Source organism: Aquarana catesbeiana, linkage group LG01 (assembly GCF_042186555.1).
Source record: "Aquarana catesbeiana isolate 2022-GZ linkage group LG01, ASM4218655v1, whole genome shotgun sequence".
NCBI lineage: Eukaryota > Metazoa > Chordata > Amphibia > Anura > Ranidae > Aquarana > Aquarana catesbeiana.
This window is the reverse complement of record NC_133324.1, coordinates 160,900,860-160,920,453: the sequence shown is the minus strand read 5'-3', so window position 1 is coordinate 160,920,453 and position 19,594 is coordinate 160,900,860. Positions and strand designations below refer to the sequence as shown.

Genomic DNA, 19,594 nt, shown 5'->3' with positions numbered 1-19,594 from the left:
GAGAGAGCTGTGAAGAGAAGGGGGGGGGGGTGCTTATGCAGAGATGCAACTGTGGAGAGGTTGGAGGTGTAGTGCAGACATATCAGTTGTGGGGGGGGTTGAGGGGATCTGTGAAAAGAGGCGAGAGCTGTGTAGGGGGGTGCAGATTGTGTAAGCTTACCCCCATCCATAGCTGGGGATGTAAGCTCTGGTTCAGGGGGAGAGTTAAATTGTGGACAGGGGTGGAGAGTTGAGCTCTGATTTGGCGAAGAGGAGAACTGTGGATTGGGGAAGAAGAGGGGAGCTGTGGACTTGGGGAGAAGAGGGGAACTGTGGATTGGGGAAGAAGAGGGGAGCTGTGGACTTGGGGAGAAGAGGGGAACTGTGGATTGGGGAAGAAGAGGGGAGCTGTGGACTTGGGGAGAAGAGGGGAACTGTGGATTGGGGAAGAAGAGGGGAGCTGTGGACTTGGGGAGAAGAGGGGAACTGTGGATTGGGGAAGAAGAGGGGAGCTGTGGATTGGGGAAGAAGAGGGGAGCTGTGGACTTGGGGAGAAGAGGGGAGCTGTGGACTTGGAGAGGATTGGGGTGCTGTGGACTGTGAGATAAGAGGGGAGCTGTGGACTGGAGAAAATGGGAGCTGTTGACTGAGGGAGAAGAGGAGAGTTGTGAATGTGCAGAGCGAAGGGGACCTGTAGACTGGGAGAAAAGAGGGGATCTGCGGACTGGAGGACAAGATTGGAGATGTGGACTGGGGGAGAAGAGGTGAGCTGTGGATGGGGGAGAGAAAAAATGAGCTGTGGACAAGGGGTACAGAGCACAGCTGTGGATAAATGGCACAGCGGTAACAAAAGAGGTGTGCAGAGGAAAGTACTTTTCATTGTGCTGATATTTTTCTGTGCCCTGTGTGTTACGAACACCTCAGTGCTGCACTCTATGAACTCCCGGGCCCTGTGTGTTATGCAATACTGAGAGCAATAATGCGCACATTATTTGGCACTGCTTTATGTCTCTCTGTGAAGAACATTGAGGCTGGGGATTGGGAGTTGGCTGGGGAGGGTGCGTTCCTGCACCTATTCTCTAAGAAAAAAAGTATTGTCTTTAATACTAACTAATACACATTTTATGCTTTAGAATTCATTTTTACAGTTGCATTTCTAACTACCGTATTTATCAGCGTATAACACACACTTTTTTCCCCTTAATATCAGGGGAAAATCGTGGGTGCGTGTTATACGCTGATCCCTGCTGTCTCTGAGGGAAGAGGAGCGAGCGCCACTAAATTACATAGAGCCGCATCATGCACAGCCTCCTGGCCCCGCATTGGTCACTGTTTTGTCTATCATATGAGCAGGGCCAGGGGGCGTGGCTGTGAGTTACGGAGCGCTGGGTACACAGGAGATTGTGGCTCTGTGTAATTCAGTGGCGCTTGCTCCTCCTCTTCCCTCACAGACAGTGGGGATAATCCAATACTGGCGAGTCTGTAATGATGGGAAAGGTGAGGCGGCAGATGGACACTGAACAGGCTGCATTTTTGGTCAATTTATAGGCTGTAGATGGGCACTGAACAGGCTGCATTGTTGGCCAATTTATAGGCTGCAGATGGGCACTGAACAGGCTGCATTGTTGGGCAATTTAATAGCTGCAGATGGGCACTGAGCAGGGTGCTTTGTTGGGTAATTTAATTTCTGCAGATGGGCACTAAGCAGGGTGCATTGTTGGGCAATTTAATGGCTGCAGATGGGCACTGAGCAGGGTGCCTTGATGGGCAATTTACTTTAGAGGCTACAGAAGGGCACTGAGCAGGGTGCATTGATGAGCTGTGACCCTAATTTTGCTATAAACTTCTTTATTGTAATGTAAGTTTTTTTCCTTAAACTTCCTTCCTAAAATTGGGGTGCGTGTTATATGCCTGTGCGTGTTATACGCCGATAAATACGTTATATATTTTGGCTGTATGTTTAGACATGTTAACATATTCCACTTTTTTAACATTTTTATGTAATTTAGTTATACCATCTTATACCATTTATTTATTTGTTTAGACCACCATAGTAGGTTGCATCACAAGAGGGGATGAGAAGCATTACAGGGAAGAGGTAGCTAATCTAGTAGAGTGGAAAAACACCCCGGGAAGACCAAGGAATTAATAATTGATTTTAGGAAGGGTAAGACTGACATGGTTCCACTCTACTTCAGAGGAGAATTGGTGGAGCAGGTTCCTGTTTAAGTATTTAGGTATTAATATTTCAGAAAATGTATCCTGGTCATTGATTGTGATAGCTGTTACCAAGAAGTGTCAGCAACATTTATATTTCCTAAGACTTCTTAGGTAAAACAGCCTAGGGAAACACATGTTGGAGTCCTTCTATTACTCCTCCATTGAAAGCGTGCTGACATTTTGCATTTTAGCCTGGTATCCCAACTGCACATTAGCAGAAAAAGCTTCCCTTCAGAAAATAATAAATGCTGCACAGAGGGTTGTGGGATGCAGATTAGCTTCAAAATGTTTAAGTCCCGTTGTGTCATTAGGGCAGGCATAATAGTAAGTGACCTGTCCCACCCTGGGACAAACCGATTCAAGGAAAGTTTCTTTACAAGAGCTATCAAGGCCCTAAATGGTAATTTGGAAAAATAGTATTTTACTGTAGGTGACTTTGCTTGCTGCTGCAGCAGGGGTTCCTTTTAGGTTTTTTATATGGGGTTAAAATTGTCTACATGTGTGTATGTTAAGGATGTTACATGTTTACATATGTGTGGCGCTTTTATAGAATTTCATTGTAATTTGCGTTGCAATGACAATAAAGTATTTATCTTATCCTATCTTATCCCCTTCTTCATCACACTTTAAAAATACAAAAAAACTAAAAAAAGGCGCCCAGCTCTAAGAAATGATAAAACATATAGTGTAGCTGTCCCTTTAAGTGTATACAACACACTTGAATCAAATTAATAATAAAGTGCAGGCGCTTCAGTAACACATAACATTCATCAAAAAGGGACCACAATGAGATTCTAAGTATTAAACAACTAAAACCCACGTGAACAAAATAAAATCCACAATGTGATCCTATATGTTAAACCAAGGAGAGGGGCCTCAGGAGGGGAGGGGAGGGGCCTCACACATGACGTTATTCCTCAAGTTGGCCTAACTGCTTGGACCTGCTGGTTGTTTGTAACACATGCTGTGTAATATTGTAAGTGATATTTTATTAACCACTTGCCGACTAGCCGCCGTCATTATATTGCGGCAGGTCGGCACAAGCTGTACGTCGGCTCCTTTAAGCGGGATAGCGCCCGCTGCACTGCAGGGGTGCCAATGCTCGTGACCAGCAGTCGCGATGACCGACGGCCATGAGTGATCGCGGGCATGAGAGGCAGAACAGGGGCTTATGTGTGTAAACACACAAATCCCTGTTCTGTGAGGAGAGGAGATGCAGATTGCGAGTTCCTAATAGCTAGGAACCACGATCTGTCATCTCCTATAGTCAGTCCCCTCCCCCTACAGTTAGAACACACAGTTAGGGAACACAGTTAACCCCTTGATCGCCCCCCAGTGTTAACCCCTTCCCTGCCAGTGACATTTATACAGTAATTAGTGCATTTTTATAGCACTGATCGCTGCATAATTGTCACTCGTCCCAAAAATGTGTCAAAAGTGTCCAATGTGAGAATACATATCGGCCTAAACTGAGAAAAAAAATAAGCTTTTTTTAAAAAAAATTGGGGATATTTATTATAGCAAAAAATATTGTGTTTTTTTTTCAAAATTATCACTCTTTTTTTGTTTATAGCGCAAAAAATAAAAAACGCAGAGATGATCAAATACCCCCAAAAGAAAGCTTTATTTGTTGGGAAAAAAGGAAGTCTTATGTAATTTATTAACTCAATTTAGCACACTTTTAATTATTGTTTGTTTGGAGCTTGTTACACATCCTACTTGGATTGGTGATTTAGATGCTGCAGTCCATTTGATTCAATTGAGTTTTTATTGTATTTTTTTTACTTAGTTTTTTGTCACTAAGGTTTACAGGTTTTTTTGCAAGCACACAAATATTATCTTGGGTTTAGATACATTTGTCAGACTGCCAGTTAACTCTTTAAATGTCAGCACAGTTGCAAAACATTACATTTCCTGTGGGAGCTGAAACACAAGAACCAAAGTTCCTAATTTCCAGCAGATGTATAGTCTGTATGCAAAACACATTATGCATGCTTCTATATTAACCTTAATGCATGCAGCTGCATGAAAAAATACTACAACTCATGGTGAAATTCATTTTTTCCAAAGTGCAGAATAACCTGGAACTAGCATGCTGTACATGACTTAAAAATTGTTTCCCTGAAAAGCTAATCCCACAGCTATGGAACAAAACAAGTCTTTGCTTATGCAGAAAGAGCAGACTATTATTAAACAGTCAGAGATGGCCATGATGTGTTCTAAGAACAGGAGATCATGTTGGTGATCATCCAATACATTCATGAAAGATTCATCAGGTGCTATGCAGGTGTATCACAGGACATCATGCATAATGCACTCTAACTTACAGTGATCTGTTATCCTTGCATTCCCAGAATACTCAGATTTACACTTAGGACCAAGAAATAAGGTAGACGTTTGGATTCTGAGTAATATAATTTATTGGATAACTAAACAAAATGTAGTGTAAGCTTTCAAAGCATGCTGGTCTTTTCTTCATGGTAATCTGAACTGACAGCAATAAACATGCATTTAATATATCAACCAAAAGAGAGACAAAGATTTTATCAACTTGATGCATATGAGAGGGTGGCTACTTTTCAAACTCACTTTACAAGCTGACACTTCAACATGCACTCTGCCTCTATGAATAAGCAACATGTTCAGCCAGAAGTCAAATTCATGCAAGCCTTTTTAATTACTCTGTGATCTATGTGAGCAAAAAATTGTTTATGAGTCCTTAGATGTGGTGGCTAAATTATTTTCCTTTAGTGGGTGTTTTTTTCCTTTATTTTTACCTGGTAATTCTGTGAATAACACATTTCTTGTCCCTGGGTGGCTACCTTTAACCATTCCCTTGTATCTAAGAGAGAGCCATGGTTGTCACTCTAGGATAGAATTACAAGCAAGTAAGCAGGTCCTTGATTGGCCACAGCAATGACCATGCTGGCCTAGGGCGCTTCCCTTTGTGTCATGTGACATGAAAAAGTTGCTGTTACTAACACACCTTTCGCAGAAAGCGCACCAAAATAAAAGAATAAAAGAGATGTAGGTGTTTCTGTAGGGTCACTGCTGGCCTTTTATCAATTCAGCTAGAGTTGTCAGGAGCCATGGTATCCTGCACAGCTAACCAAATAAAACACACTACAAAATAGAATATTATTATTTAGAATAATAATTATAATGAAAAAACTGAAGATAGTAATACTTTTTTTTATCTCTGAAGCTTTAAATGTTTCATGCACAAAATAATAAGCATAAGTCAGTGCTGTATAGCACATGGCCCATATATCTGATAAAGCTTGAACTACATCATATATAACCACACACACACACACACACACACACACACACTCACGATAAGTAAATTACAAATAATTACAAGAACACAGACACATTTTAATGCTAAATTATTATAATAGAAAACATGTTCACTCGGTACATGCAAAATCCAAAGTGCACACTTTTGCACATTCGCTTTGCACACACAAAAATATTGCATCTTACATCTGCAGAGCAAGACACTTTCAGTAAATCTGGTTCAATAAAAAAACTGCACATGAAAAGATGCTAGAAAATGCTCAAACCTTTAATTAAAAGGGCTGTAAATATGTTGTTAAAATGTGAACTTAGTCACAAGGCCATCTCATTTCAATTGTTAAAAAGAACATCAACTTGACTCACCATTTATTATTCCCTCTCCTTTTAGGCTCTTTACTCCCCCGGGCAGAGGAATTCCATCGATATAAAACTCAATAAATCCATCATCCAATGTTATCAGAAGATGTATCCAGACATTTTGCTCCATAAATTTTGGAACTCCAGCTTTAGCAAAATAAGTAGTGTTAGATCCAAATGTTACATAATTGAGAAAGACCATAATATAGGAGTTGTTCGTCTCCACTTTGACACCAAAATACATTGTGCCATTATCATTGTCCTTTGATAAAATAAATCCATTGGTGTTCTCGAGTGGTATGGTCCATGCAGAGAAAGTAAAGTTTGTCAATGTGTTATTGATATTATCAAAATACCGAGGAGCAACAACACCAAAATCACCTTCATCACCACTGAAAAACAATGCATCTGTTCCACTCTGGTGTCGTCGCATATGAGCCTGCAGGGGTACTGAAGGTGGGAATGAAGCCAGAAGTATGAGGTCCAACATTGGAGGTAGACCAGTCTTAAAGGATTCAGAAAGAATTTCCCAGCCAACTCGAACATCTCCAAAAGTGCCCTGGTGTCTCCAGACTGAAAGGTTGGTTACATATCGCATGTCATCTACTGACAGTACATCTTCAGCTACTTCCCGATCCTGACTTTCAGAGCCAATCACAAACACTCCAAATGGGTCATCATTGAAAGGGATCATAACCGTAACATTGAGGTTTGTTTCCGCCAGCTGTCCCCCAAGACCTGGAAAGCCTCCTGTTAAAGAACAAATTTACTCACGTGAGAAGACAGGAATAATAATCATGCACTGCGTCAATTAATGCATTAAAATGTAAAAATTCTTCACATAGACAATTTTCCATAATTTCCAGGTCTGATTTCTAAACTTAAGGGTATTCACAGATTTCTGAGGCTGGTCAGATGTGCATGTGTGATCCCACCCACCATTGGGCACTTTTGCCATATGGTGCTGCTACAAACAAGAACTTTTAGTTTGGAAAAACATAGAGGTTCATGTCAATAATCTTGGCACAGGAAGAGAAATATCCAGTGTCAGCAGATGCTGTCATTGCCACATGATTTGGAAGGAGCAAAAACTATTTGCAAGTTAGAAAAACCTATCCCATTACTGTTTTTCCTATAAGCCAGTATTAACTATCACCTGTCTAGTTCACTCTTCTCCCATCTTCAGTGCATCTGGTTGAAAACACAGCTATATGCATACTGTCTTCTAAAATATAGTTAAAATATTTTATTCTAATTTTTATTAAAATGCTGTTTGATAAAGTTAAACTTGTATTTGGTGCCACATGCATAAACACATTTCTGGTCGTTTCGTATGTCCTTACAGTGTGCTTCCCCCTCCCACCTTTAGCATCCTACTTCAGGTCAGTGAGGTCACTCATCACAAGAATGGACCAACAGTTAAGTGTAGGGGGGAAGACCATAGTTTGATCGGTATTTGCATTATAGAGAACCCTAAAAGAAATCAGGGGGCTGTGAAGTCACCTAGAGATGCCTTTTATTTATTGTAAATACCAGCTTACTAATTGTTTTTTACTAATAAGTTTGTTTTAAATATTGTTAATATTTATACTGTTTAGAGTATTAACATACGTACCTGAAATATTTACCAACTTTAAAATGTAAAACTCATTGAACTCTGGAATTTGATCAGGAACAGCATAGAGTGTTATATATTTGAACTCTTCTCTATCGTTAAACAACAGAGAGCCCCATGACTCATAAAATTCTTGGCCTGGTTGTAAGATGGAACCATTCGCAATAATCTGCCATTGTAGAAGCACACTGCCAAAATGGCCTCGTTTTCTCAACACCCTGCAAACATGACATGGTAAATACAATATAACAAAAGACATTAAAAACAAAGTTCAAACAAGATATTACAACTCTTACCACTCTAAAGAAAAATTATTTTGTGTCAATTTTGATGTGTACATATATATAAAATCTCAAGTCCTGAGCTACTAGCCAGGCCTCAAGGGCTACTTGCCACCAGTTGCCCCACACAGCCCACCCCGCCCCTAATTGCAGCCTTGTGCCCACCAATTCAGTTTTGTGTCCACCATGCAGCCTTGTGCCCAGTTCCCACCATGCAGCCTTGTGCCCACCAATGCAGCTTTGTGGCCAACATGCAGCCTTGTGCCCACCATGCAGCCTTGTGCCCATCAATGCAGTCTTGTGTCCACCATGCAACCTACCTGTGCAGGGGAGGAGAGGAACAGGAGAGCCGCACAGGTGTTCAGAGCGCAGCGTGGGGAACACAGCGATAACAGCTTTCATTTCAATTGCTGTGTTCCCGTCGCGCAGTGTCATATACAGCCCTGCCCCCTGGTCGGGAAACTTTGATTGACAGATCACCCGTCACTGGGATTGGCTGGGTGATCTGTCTATCAAAATCCCGGTACCAGGAGGAGGGGCTGTATCTGACAGCGAGCGGCGGGGAACACGGCTATTAAAATGAAAGCTGTTATCGCTGTGTTCCCCATACTGCGCTCTGAACACCTGGGCGGCTCTTTCTCTCTTCCCCTCCGTGATCGCTGGGAGAAGGACTCCCATTCCACACAGGCTGCCGGCTCGCCCCCTGCTCCCAGGCAGCCCTTCCTCCCCAGCCCTCAAAAGCCACACTTTGCGAGCAGGCGAGTGGATTTTTTGAGGGCTGTTTATATATATATACATATATATATATATATATATATATATATATATATATATATATATATATATACAAAACCCTCAAAATTTCAACTCGCCTGCTCACATTAGGTGAGTGTAAATAAGCTGAGGTTGCTCGGACCGCCTAGCAACCAATCACCAGCTTGTTAACAGGAAAAGTTCACTTTGGCAGCTCCCGCTTCCATGTCCAGTGCTGTGTTCAGCTGTAAGTCTCCCCGCATCCTAGATAAGTGAATGTGTCATTCATTGGTTTTCATTTTTTAATGCTATGTTTAATATGGCACTAAAATATTTACAAGGCGGTAATGATGTGTACAGTGCCTATAGTAGCCAATCTTATTTTATCCTTATTTTATTTATCACAGTCAGCTCAATTAAATATGCTTTATGTTAATATTGTTAAAGTTGTTGTTAACATTTATTTTTGTAACTTAAATCTGCATAAAATATTTAACTGTGTCTTTTCATGAGATAATTTACGAGGGCGTGTTTAGGGGTGGGATTAGGGGCGTGGCAGGGTAGGGGTTGGGTGGAGCAAATGGTAGCGTTAATGGTTAAATTTTTCACTCTTTGTTATATTGCAGCCATTTGCTAAAATCATTTAAGTTCATTTTTTTCCCCTCATTAATGTACACACAGCACCCCATATTGACAGAAAAACACAGAATTGTTGACATTTTTGCTGATTTATTAAAAAAGAAAAACTGAAATATCACATGGTCCTAAGTATTCAGACCCTTTGCTCAGTATTTAGTAGAAGCACCCTTTTGATCTAATACAGCCATGAGTCTTTTTGGGAAAGATGCAACAAGTTTTTCACACCTGCATTTGGGGATCCTCTGCCATTCCATATCACATGGTCTTAAGTATTCAGACCCTTTGCTGTGACACTCATATATTTAACTCAGGTGCTGTCCATTTCTTCTGATCATCCTTGAAATGGTTCTACACCTTCATTTGAGTCCAGCTGTGTTTGATTATACTGATTGGACTTGATTAGGAAAGCCACACACCTGTCTAGTGCATGTCAGAGCAAATGAGAATCATGAGGTCAAAGGAACTGCCCGAAGAGCTCAGAGACAGAATGTGGCAAAGCACAGATCTGGCCAAGGTTACAGAAAAATTTCTGTTGCACTTAAGGTTCCTAAGAGCACAGTGGCCTCTATAATCCTTTAATTGAAGATGTTTGGGACGACCAGAACCCTTCCTAGAGCTGGCCGTCTGGCCAAACTGAGCTATCGGGGGGGAAGAGCCTTGGTGAGAGAGGTAAAGAACAACCCAAAGATCACTGTGACTGACCTAAAGAGATGCAGTTGGGAGATGGGAGAGAGTTGTAGAAAGTCAACCATACTGCAGATCTCCACCAGTCGGGGCTTTATGGCAGAGTGGCCCGACGGAAGCCTCTCCTCAGTGCAAGACACATGAAAGCCTGCATGGAGTTTGCTAAAAAACACCTGAAGGACTCCAAGATGGTGAGAAATAAAATTCTTTGGTCTGATGAGACCAAAATAGAACTTTTTGGCCTTAATTCTAAGCAGTATGTGTGGAGAAAACCAGGTACTGCTCATCAACTGTCCAACACAGTCCCCAACTGTGAAGCATGGTGGTGGCAGCATCATGCTGTGGGGGTGTTTTTCAGCTGCAGGGACAGGACGACTGGTTGCAATTGAGGGAAAGATTAATGCGGCCAAGTACAGGGATATCCTGGACGAAAACCTTCTCCAGAGTGCTCAGGACCTCAGACTGGGCCAAAGGTTTACCTTCCAACAAGACAATGACCCTAAGCACACAGCTAAAATAACGAAGGAGTGGCTTCACAACAACTCCTTGACTGTTCTTGAATGGCCCAGCCAGAGCCCTGACTTAAACCCAATTGAGCATCTAGGAGAGACCTACAAATGGCTGTCCACCAACGTTTACCATCCAACCTGACAGAACTGCAGAGGATCTGCAAGGAGGAATGGCAGAAGATCCCCAAATGCAGGTGTGAAAAACTTGTTGCATCTTTCCCAAAAAGACTCATGGCTGTATTAGATCAAAAGGGTGTTTCTACTAAATACTGAGCAAAGGGTCTGAATACTTAGGACCATGTGATATTTCAGTTCTTTTTTAATAAACCTGCAAAAATGTAAACAATTCTGTTTTTCTGTCAATATGGGGTGCTGTGTGCAATATAACAAAGAGTGAAAAATTTAAGAGGGTCTGAATACTTTCCATTCCCACTGTATATAAATTGCCACTCTAATGAAGAGGCATGGGTCTCTCAAAACATGTTAGTGGAGGTACTTCACAAATCCATATCTTCCCTTCCCACTCTAGGGATAGTCTTGTATATTCCTTCTCCATCATTTCTACTGAGTCTGCTTTAGAGGTTACCATCCCTGCTACCGTCTCTTTTTTGGCCAGCTACCTAGTGAGAGTGTCTTCAGCATCTGTTGCTGTGACCACTGGAGGGGTAATCCTGATAATATGCCACTTTAGTTTACCATTTTTTATTTATTAAAATGTTGTTTTTATCTGCACAATCCGGTGCACTCTGTTTTGTGTTCCTATATACAGTATAAATAATATGTCTGTTTTTCAAAGGCAAAGGATTCCCAGAGCACCATTATTCAAAAAGGCACCACAGTAGAAGTTACCTGCCTTGAGAATGGCTTTGCTTGACTATTACTTTAAAATATTTTCCTTAAAACTCAATTTAAGAGGAAACCTTAAAATTATTCCTTGCAGTGAGGGCTATGCCTGCACTACAAGGGTTAAGTGCTGCAGCAGGTCAAGGGGACACAGAAATGATTTACCTAGCCATTGCTCCATTCTTTTGCTAGACCAGTCCCTATAGTGTCTTTTTCCCCGTGCTCCAGTGGTCTAAGATCCTGACATCATCAAGACCAATGCAGAGTCTATAGCCTTGCACCCTACATGATGATGTAGAGAGACAGTTCACCACTGGAGCATATGGGAGCGCCACGTGCTGGGGGAGCAGAGGCTCTGCAGTGCTTTAATCTTCTGTAAAATGCAATGCAATTTGGCAACCTGGAGGTGTTCTGTACATAGATGGTGTACAGAACGCTCCCCAGAAATGTCATTTCCTGCTTGTGTAAATGGCTTACTGATTTTCCCAGAAGTTTGCACTAAGATACAAGTCAGATTTTGGGCATCCCCTGCAACAAAACTGTCATTTTTGGTGAGATACTCCGAAGGGGAAATCACGTCTTAAGGGATGCAGACCCTGCCACTTTACCCATTAGAGCCCTGCAAGTGCAGTAACTGATTGACAGTTATGAAACCACTCCCATTCATTTTGCACATGGACACAGACAAACAAACAGCTATTTCTTCAGTATAACAAAGGTAGGAATCTGCAACAGTTTGTTAAATGTACATAGATCACCCAGAGGAGAATGTTTTTTTTTCTCAACAAAAGTTACTCTATAGGTATGAATAAAAAATCAATTTCACCTATGATATAGCACATACTGATAAAATTAATTTTATGTCTGCTTTATTTTTATTCTATTTTTTTTTTTTGTTAATGATAAGTTGTACGGCTTTTTAAATATTTGTAGGTTAACATGCTTGTTGATCAAAGTTTAATAGACTTACTTGAATTGGTTTGTTGCGCCTTCTTCTACAGTCTTGTCAACAGGTTCAATGTGAAATATTCCATTAGGATCATCGTTGGCTTTGATAACCACTGTTGCATTTCCATTTCCACTGACCACTGTGTCTCCTTATGAACGAATACATATTTTATCTATGTTTGACACTTTTCATTTAACTTTAATTTTTTAGAGAAAAACATTAAATTGTTTCTCACATGTATCCAGTTCAAATAGGACCTCAGCTTCTCCTAAAATGCAGTCACTAGTATGACAATGACCTGGCTTCTGAAGGACTGTGCCAAGTAAGCTCCTCATTTTTAGACTACTGGTGCTAAGCATTATTTTTACTCCTTTACAAGTAGCTTAATTTGCCTATGTGTGAATTTTGAAACAAGAATTTTTATTGGTATAGGATGGTGGAGGTCTTTATCAGAATACAGAGAGTTGAATGCTTTGATTTGAACAACAATAGCATGCAGTAAGTGCCACAACTCTTAAACTTCACTGCACTTAAAGTGTATCCAAACCCCAAAACAAAAATGTATTTTTTGTTGCATTGGATTTGATTATGTATTATAGGTATGTTTTTATACCTTGATGCTGACATCTATTGTCAATTACGTGTAACTACATCTTTTTATTTTATGTCTGTAAATGGTATATTCAAGTTTCACTGTATGTTGGAGCTTCTGAGTTTAGTCACTCTCTTCCTCACCTTGTTCCCTCAATAAGCTGCTAGCCTTCATAGCAAGCATAAGGCCCCTTTCACACGGGCGTTCCTACTGTCCGTTTTTAATCTGTCTGTTGACAGATGAAAAACAGACAGCAATGCATTCCTATGGGCAAACGGATGTAAATGGATGTTGTGCGTTTACATCAGTTTTTCAGCCACTTCTGTTCAGGTCTGTTTTTTTAAAATGTAACAAGTCTGCATTTTTGTTCCATTTAAAAAACAGAAGCAGATGAAAATGGATGTAAACAGATAAAAACATTATGTAAAGGGAATTTGTGACTGAGCGAATGATGCCCGTGTTAATGGGGCCTAAGATTAAGAAGATTATTGTCTCTTTATATTTCAAATGACTGGTGAACATCTCATGTACTACATTTTAACAAGCCAAACTACTGCTGTGTCTTCTTGGAGAGTTGAGCTGTTTGTGTAATGCATATATTCAGCAGATGACCATCCTAGCCAAGGTCTAAAGGAGGTATGTAAATGCATAAAGCAATGCTTGAAACAGAAAATTATTAATATTGTAGCTTACCAGTATTTTTTGAGGGGGGGGGGTTCAGCTGGGGGTCTGGTCATTAACATACTTCCTGTCTTAGGTCTTAGGGGGGCTCTTCTATCTATGGAGGAGCACCAGAGACACCAGTGTGCTTAGTTGAGAAATTCCTTCCTCCCCTCCTAAAGCGGCACTATCTAGAGAGGATATCGTTAAGTAGACTAGTAGATTTAGATGGAGTTTACATAAGTGACTAAGAAATTAAAGCGGCACTCCAGATAACACCGTTTAGGCAGTTACAGCATTCGGTTTTCTTTTCTTTTTGGGATAAAGGTTTTAACTAATTGAATAAAGATTATCATTTCTAAGTCCCCTATCAGTGATGGACTTTTTTTCTCTCTAACTTCCACTTTTTCTGGACAGCTTGGTCTAAGGGAGTTGAAAAATAACAGTAGGATTAACAGATAAAAAAAAGTTACAAGGGGAGTTCTTAGTTAATGCTAGTGACAAACTGCATCATATATATATATATATATGTTATGTTTGATTTTGTCTTTAGTAACACTTTAAACTGATTATACACTAGTAGAATTTCATTCGAAATTTTTCATTTTAAGGACCTTCGTTCTCTTTTCTAATCTTTAGTGGGGTCAAATTTATGTTTGTTCTGGATTACAGTGATGAGAAAAATCAAAGCAGGATGGAAATATTTTCTTGAATGAAGAATTTCTAACAGTGTATATGGTTGTTGTTTGTATGTTTTTTTGTTCCAAAAATGAATGTTAAAAGCAAATTAAATATTTAACTACCTTCCAACAACATTCCTCAGGCTGTGAAATGTACTAAGAATTTTGTAAGAATTTTCACCAGAAAATCTACTAGTGTAAAGCCAGCATTAAAAAAGCCTAGCATAGTGGCCAGCAGTCTCGCTTTGCCCAGGACATTCACAGAATTTAGATCCATGTCCCAGTCTGAGCATGTCCCGGGCAGAATCCTGGAAAATTGGCTTTGTCCCGGGCAGGGTCAGACTGTGTCAGGGGGTCTGATCCCACATAAAAATTCCGCACCGCTCCACCGTCACCTGATGCGGTGCGCGGATGGTCACCGTGTCATCCCAGGCTGCCCACATAGTAAGCTGGGTGGGCTGGGAGTCGGGAGATTCTGGGATGTAAGAGCAAACTGTAGCTACCTATTGGCCGAGGAGGTAGCAGGAGGCAGGCTGCACAGCATCCCAGCCAATAGGTGCACTGTCCGGGCTTCCAGTGTTGTGGCATGGAGCTGCTCTGCAAGCTGGATGAAATGAGGAAGAAGAAACCCTCTTAATGTATGCCCAAACAGTAATTGAACCTTCCTTCCTTCCTTTCTTTTCCTATATATTAGCACATTCTCCACTATGTAAGGCATCTTCTGTGCACTGTTTTCCCTCTCCCACTAGGCCACGCCTACACGATAATGCCCCTCCACTAATGAAATAATACTCTGCCTACATAAAAAAAAAGTGTCCTTAAAAAACTTTTGAGAATGTTGGCAACTATGGCCTAGTAGAAACAGATTTACAGAGCTTTGCAGGACCTTAGTCGCAGAGTTTAAAGTGAGCCTGAATTAGTTTAAAGCATTGCTAAGCAGCTCCTGCACTAAAGGGAAAGTGCCTTATGCAGTCTGCATGTAGTTTCGTTACACTTGGTGTTGCTGCCCTATATTTCTGTGGAGTAACCATAGATATTCCATATTCCCTCTATCTGTAAGGCTTCTACTGTGGTTACTACACTCCATGCTGCTCACTGCTGCCCCCCCCCCCTCACTGTATAGTGCTCACTGCTCCCCCTACTGTATAGTGCTCACTGTTTTCCCCTCCCCCACTGTATACTGCTCATTGCTTTCCCCTCTTGGGATCAGTGGGAGGGGCTCGTGGCTCGAAGGGAAGGGCCCAGGGACCAGAGGTCAGGGGGGCCCTTCGTAGTTTCTTGTAACCAGGACCCTGAAGGTTCTAGTTATGCCTCTGGCTGAGAGGATGAGGGATGCAATCTCAATTTGTGAAGAAGTGGTTGTTCCACTAAAGGCTGGATCTAGGGTTCAAAGAGGCTCCACAAACACACAAAAAAGGCAGATTTGAAGGCTAAAGCAGATGCTTAAGCACTGTTGCTATTGGAAAGGCTTTAGGGCAGCAGGTTAGGTTCACCATTAAACATATGAACATAGTTAATTCAATCCTACATAGAGTTAGTGTTTCGACAGCATAGTTTTCTTGGTAAAACAAGCCCCATCATTAATACTTTAAACTAACCTGTAGCATTGAGAAGCTGTAGATAAAAGAATTCATCTGTCTCTGGAATATCATCTTCATTTGTATGAACCGATACATTTTGCATTCGCTCCCCAATACCAAACACCAGGATGTCTCCAGCAATATAAGTGAAATCTCCATCCTTAGCACTGGCTGTACCACTGACAGTAACATAAGCAACAGAGGAGACAAAATCTGCAGATCCATTGCGTATTATGGTGAAGTTTGCAATTTGACCTTCCTCAATCCATACCATGACTGGTTCTGAAATGCAGTCAGAGTTTGCAATTAGGTTCTAATATAAAATACTTTATGTTACATATATTAAAAACAGGTCCTGTATATCTTTTCAAACTTGATTGGGTAAAAAATAGTGAACAAAAGATTTATTTGATCTCAAACTGAAAAAAAAAACTGTATTATTTTCATAGAAAAGTCCTAATTCATCAAGGTGCAGTGTCACTTACAGGGTAACTCCATTTAAATGAAAAAAAAAATAGCAAATAAAAAAATAATAATAATATAGGGTATACAATTGGGACACAAGTCATATTGTAATTGAATGTTATTAAAAATGACCTTTCCTCTTCAATCTGCAGTTCTGTGATTTTCTTAAATTACAATGCAATATGGCTACCTAGAGCTGTTTCGTACACAGAGCGTGTATAGAACATCCCCCAGAAACATAATTTCCTGCTTGTGTGATGTCTATGTAGACAAAATGCATTGGGTCGAGTCCTGTCTATGCCATTGTGTCCTGTACGCTGTTTACAGAAAGATAACTTAATAAGCACTTTTTTATCTGCTGAAATGTGAGTGTTCTGAACTTTTTAATAAATCCCCTTGCTACATGGTTTTATACTATGTGAAGGTGTTTTGTCTCTCTTTTCTGGATTTATACACTAATTGAGTGCCATAGAGAAGAAATTATCCATGCCCGAATCTGAGGTTGTTGGCCCTGCATAGTCACGCATTATAGGCTGTGGAATTGATGGTCGAAGTGGTGTGGAAATTCCCCTCTTACCAGGTGTTTATACACCCCTGCCTGTTTAGACCCTTTAGCAGAGGCGTAACTAGAACCTTCAGGGCCCCGGTGCAAGAAACCATGATGGGCCCCCCTGCCCCCCTTCCATCCGAGCCACGGACTTCCAATTTTGGGAGGGTGTCCATGGACATCATCCCAGCACCCTGCTTCCTGCATGCCCTGGGACGTGCATCCAGCACAATCACAGCGGCCCCTTTACCATGTGATCAACTGATCACATGTAAACAGACTTGCCGGTTATTCCCAGCCCTTTCCTCCCACGCTGTGTCTGTGTGTGGAAAGGACTGCCGTTAACTGTGAAGAATGTCAGTAAATTGTTTACACTGATAATCAGTGCCCCAATTATCAGTGCCATCTATCAGTGCACATTAATGCCACCTATTAGTGCCCATCAATGCTGCCTATCAGCACTACCTATCAGTGCTCATTAATGCCACCTAACAGCGTCCATCAGTGCCACTTATTGGTACTCTTCAATGCTGCCAATCAGTGCTATCTATCAGTACTCATCAATGCTGCCTGAGTTCTGCCTAACAGTGTTCCTCAGTGCCCATCAGTGCAGCCTATGAGTTCTGCCTAACAGTGCTCATCAATGTCCATCAGTGCCACCTATCAGTGCCCATCAATGCCACCTATCAGTGCACATTAGTCCCTTCTATCAGTGCTACCTATCAGTTCTCATCAATGCAGCCTATCTGTACCCATTAGTACCTCCTATCAGTGCCCATCAATGCCTCCTATCAATGGCCAGCAATGCCTCCTATCAGTGGCCAGCAATGCCTCTTATCAGTGCCCATCAATGCCTCCTATCAGTGCTCATCGGTGCCTCTTATCAGTGCCCATCAGTGACTCCTATCAGTGCTCATCAGTGCCTCCTATCAGTGCCCAGAAATGCCTCCTATCATTGCCCATCAGTGCCTCATCACTGTCCATCAGTGCCTTCTATCAGTGCTCATCAGTGCCTTCTATCAGTGCTCAACAGTGCCTTCTATCAGTGTTCATCAGTGCCTTCTGTCAGTGTACATCAGTGGCTTCTATCAGTGCTCATCAGCGCTTTCTATCAGTGTCCATCAGTGCCTTCTATCGGTGTCCATCAGTGCCTTCTATCAGTGCTCATCAGTGCCTTCTATCAGTGTCCATCAGTGCCTTCTATCAGTGTCCATCAGTGCCTACTATCATGGCTCATCGGTGCCTCTTATCAGTGCCCATCAGTGCCTCCAATCAGTGCTCATCGGTGCCTCCTATCAGGGCCCATAAATGCCTCCTATCATTGCCCATCAGACCCTCCTATCAGTGTCCATCAGCGCCTTCTATCAGTGTCCATCAGTGCCTTCTATCAGTGCTCATCAGTACCTTCTATCTGTGCTCATCAGTGCCTTCTATCAGTGTTTGCTCTCCAGCTCTCCCATGCTGCCCGCTGGCTCTGTCATGTGGCCCACCCACTCTCCGGATCTCCAGTTCTGGCCACTTGCTCTCTGGCTCTGTCATGTGGCCCCGCCACACTCACCACCCGGCTGCAGAGAGGCCACAGTCCGGTGGTTGGGGACCCCTGCAGTGACTCGGGGCTATGGGCCCCAGATTCGGGGCTACAGCCCCAGAAGCCACCCCCTAGCGACGCCACTGGCTACCATCATAAGTCGGCATCCCTCCTCTGCCGCTCCCGCCGGCTTCAGTTGCTGACTGGGGCTTGGGGGGTCCAGATGTGTCCCCCCAATAACTCTGATCACCCCCCATACCGGCCCCCCGCACCCCCGATCCATCCATGCTTGGAGCGGCATCTCCCCTTCCCTCCCACAGCCTGCAGCTTCTGCTCAGGCAAACTTACAGGCAGGGGATCGCAACGGGGGAGGGGGGGAGTGGTGTGGGTGCAGGTGATGTTTGGGCTTGGGGGGGCTTGGTAAATATGTGTTTACCACCCCCTCAGTGTAGCACACTATGATTGCTCCTATATGCCCACTGACATCTGATAATTATTCATTATTCATTCAAGTTAAGTGATACAGAGAAAATGTCTATCTTCAGTCCCTTTCTCTGTCTCAAACAAAAAGAGATATGGGGGTCTGTTTAGACCTCTAATATCTCACCAAAGACCCCCCCCCCAAAAAAAAAATGTACAAACACAACTGTAAAAAAATGTAAAAAGTAAAAGAAAAACAAACAACTCACCCCTCCACTGCGATTTTAGTGTATTTTTAGTGAAAATAGCGATATGATGAACTATTGTGGGACCCAGAAAAACTGTAGCACTTTTTTTATTCTACAGGTCATGTTCTTTTAGAAAATGTCTAATTTGAGGGGTCTTTTCGAATTCTGAAAGCTGTAAGTGAATAATGGTAACCTCCAGATTTTTAGAGTAAATTTTTACTTACAGTTTTTCGTACGTTTGGTTTTCACCATTTCACAAAAAGGTGCAATTTAAAATGTACAAATGTTTGTTATTTATTAACTCAATACAGTTTTAACTTTTATATTTACTAGGAATTTAGAAGGAATTCATGGTTTTAGTGTATTTTTAGCGAAAGTATTGATTTGGTAAACATTTGCGCAAATATCGCGGGGCCTTAAAAATCAATAGCACCTTATTTTTATTCTACTGGTCCTATGATTTCAGAAAATATATGGTTTGGGGGGTCTTTCACAAATTCTGAAAGCTGTAAGTGAAAAAAATAATACCTCCAGATTTTTTCCAGAGAAATTTTTGGGTACGTTCAATTTTCACCAATTTGCAAAAAGGCGCAATTTAAGATTAAAAAATATTTGTTATTTATTAACGTCATACAGGTTAAGCTTTTATATTTAGTAGGAATATTAGCAGGAATTTTGTGTTTTTATCTGCTAATAATGGTTTTAGTGTTTTTTTTGCGAATATATTGGTTTGATAAACGCAAAT

The 19,594-nt window shown here is 41.6% G+C and overlaps 1 protein-coding gene across 3 annotated transcripts in view; it reads right to left on the bottom strand.

The window, feature by feature from the left end:
- Positions 1-19,594, bottom strand: part of ADGRV1 (adhesion G protein-coupled receptor V1) — a 774,317-nt gene that overhangs the window by 585,031 nt on the left and 169,692 nt on the right. For all 3 annotated transcript variants that reach the window (XM_073624499.1, XM_073624500.1, XM_073624501.1), the window contains 4 exons: positions 15,660-15,923; positions 12,151-12,277; positions 7,472-7,689; positions 5,863-6,606 (listed from right to left, as the gene is read on the bottom strand). In XM_073624499.1, coding sequence (XP_073480600.1) covers positions 5,863-6,606; positions 7,472-7,689; positions 12,151-12,277; positions 15,660-15,923 — 1,353 coding nt within the window. The remainder of the gene's footprint in view (positions 1-5,862; positions 6,607-7,471; positions 7,690-12,150; positions 12,278-15,659; positions 15,924-19,594) is intronic.